Genomic DNA, 2,228 nt, shown 5'->3' on the forward strand with positions numbered 1-2,228 from the left:
TGGGATCTGCTTGGGCGATTGTTTCAAGGCGCGATGATCACGCGCACATCACGCCGATGTAGCTGTACCGTGGGGCGATCGAGCTCCCTCCGCGCCCCCCCCCCCCCCGGGCCGGTTGTGGCGTCTCCGGCGGGGCGCCGCACACACGCCTGCCCAGAGGGGGCGGGGGGAGGGGCATGTACGGGTAAGTTCTCCGACTTTCTCCGGGTGTCCTTGCACGCGCAATGGCCGCCGGCAAGGCTTTTCGGCAGGGTAACTCCGCTGGCTGCCGTCAGGCGCAGGGTAGCTCATCTGCTCCCTCCCCTACTCTCGCCCCTCCCCCTCCCTCCTTTCTCCTCCCCCTTCCGAAGCCACACATCCACGCACACGCACGCACGCACGCACGCACGCACGCACGCACGCACGCACACACACATGTCGCCCACTCCCCTGCTGCCCGCCGGCCTGGACGAGGTCACTACTTTCCGCCAGCTGGAGGCTCTTCTGGACGAGGAGGCCCTGATGGCGGCCTGCCTGGAGTCCGGGGTCGGGCTCGGGCCTGAGCGCATGCGCCTCTGCTGCCCCGCCACCGGTCGGCCGCTCTCGCATCTGCTTCGGGCATCGGCCGCCGGTCAGCAGGCCATGAGCCTGGATCTGGCGGCCGGTCCGGCGTCTCGCCGGCAAGCCTATCTGGCCCTGCGTGGCGCAGCATCCGCCCTCCCTGCCGGGACCGTCTCCCTGGTCCCCTGTGCCATCGGTGGCAAGGGTGGCTTCGGTAGCATGCTCCGCAGCCAGGGTGGCAAGATGGCCTCCAAGGCCACCACCAACTTCGATGCCTGCCGCGACCTGTCAGGCCGGCGTCTCGGCGACATTCGCAATGAGCAGGCGTACGTGCCCGCCCACCCGCTCCTTCCTCAGTCGTGCTCTCCTGCCTGCCTGCACACGCCTTGATGCTTTCGTCCTTTGTCGCGAAGGAGAAAAAGACGACTGCCCAACTCACATATCGCCCCTCCTGCCCCCCCCCCCCCCCCCCCCCCCCGCCGCCCCTCTCGATCCTCATGTGCACAGCCGGCGCGAGCGTGCCGAAATCCTGGCCGCACTGGAGCGTGAGCGCCAGCAACGCGAGGCAGCGCAGGTTGCGCGCGCGCTAGAGATCGCCCGCAACAGTGCCCCCACCGGGGCCGGAGCCGACGTTCTGTCGGTCGATGTGGAGCATCTGGCGCGTGAGGCCGCCCGGCAGGAGGCCATGAAGAAGACCTTCCTCGATGCGGACTTCCATGACGAGCGCCAGGCTCTGGAGGACCGCGTGTCCGACGCCGTGGATGAGGGTGCGTCCGGCCCTTTGTTCATTCCCGTTCTCCTTGTCTCTCGCGTTGCTGACTCGACTATTCGCCTGTCCTTGTTTTCCCCCATGCCGCCCTTCTTCCTGGCATCTCCTCCTCTCTCGTTCTTCCTCTCGTTCTTCCTCTCTCCCCTACTTGACCGCTTGCTCTTTCAGCGATGGCCCGCCACTTCCAGAAGAGGTCTCCTTCCGGCTCGCCGCCCTCCTCGCCCAGCGGTGCCTCAACCACGGCCCCCTCTTCGCCTGGGCCGGTCGCCGCTGCCGCCGCCGCTGCCACCACCACCACCACTGCCGCCGCCGCCGCCGCTCCCGTCACCACCGCCGCCCCTCCCGCCAAGAAGAGTCTCTCCAGCTGGTGCGCGCACGCATGTTCCGGGTCCCCCCCCCCAATGTTTCTATCATTCTCGCTCCCCACATCGTATGCTGACCGCCCCGGATATGCTTCCTCGCACCTACAGGGATGTCGACGGTGATCTCTCCGACTCCGACGACTCGGACTCCGATTAGATGGGCCTACCTCGCGCGACTGTCGTCAACCCTCTCGGCCAAGGGCAGGGGTGCCCTGTACATTACACGCCCTCCCCCTCCCTGCCCCCTTCCCCCGGCCTCAAGCGCGCATCCTCTCCTTGTCGCGCTCTCCCACCCGCGCGCGCGCGCGCGCACACACACACACACACGCGCGCGCCTGTACAATACATTCTTAATATTCCAATGCATGCACACATCCATGAGCAATCCGAAGAGCGGGCAGCAATCGACAAGCCCGCGCCCATGGCATCTATTTGCTGGACATTCATCCCCGCCAAAGGGGGGAAATAGACCCAGTCAACAGGAGAGAGAGAGAGAGAGAGAGGAAGGGAGGGAGGGGGGGGGTGGGATCTGCTTGGGCGATTGTTTCAAGGCGCGA

At 66.7% G+C, this 2,228-nt stretch overlaps 2 protein-coding genes across 2 annotated transcripts in view; one reads left to right on the plus strand and one right to left on the minus strand.

The window, feature by feature from the left end:
- The first annotated feature begins 392 nt into the window (after positions 1-392).
- Positions 393-1,989, plus strand: H696_02106 (hypothetical protein). The gene is made up of 4 exons (XM_009496004.1): positions 393-866; positions 1,048-1,307; positions 1,478-1,676; positions 1,780-1,989. Exons 1-4 carry the CDS (start codon positions 415-417, stop codon positions 1,826-1,828), a joined length of 960 nt encoding a protein of 319 aa, XP_009494279.1. The 5' UTR covers positions 393-414; the 3' UTR covers positions 1,829-1,989.
- Positions 1,990-2,099: 110 nt separating this feature from the next.
- The window catches only part of H696_02107 (hypothetical protein), a gene marked incomplete at both ends in the record, with an annotated part of 5,937 nt that continues 5,808 nt past the window's right edge, over positions 2,100-2,228 (minus strand). Inside the window, one exon of the mRNA XM_009496005.1 lies at positions 2,100-2,106. Coding sequence (XP_009494280.1) covers positions 2,100-2,106 — 7 coding nt within the window. The remainder of the gene's footprint in view (positions 2,107-2,228) is intronic.

Source organism: Fonticula alba (genome assembly GCF_000388065.1).
Source record: "Fonticula alba strain ATCC 38817 unplaced genomic scaffold supercont2.3, whole genome shotgun sequence".
Lineage (NCBI taxonomy): Eukaryota > Rotosphaerida > Fonticulaceae > Fonticula > Fonticula alba.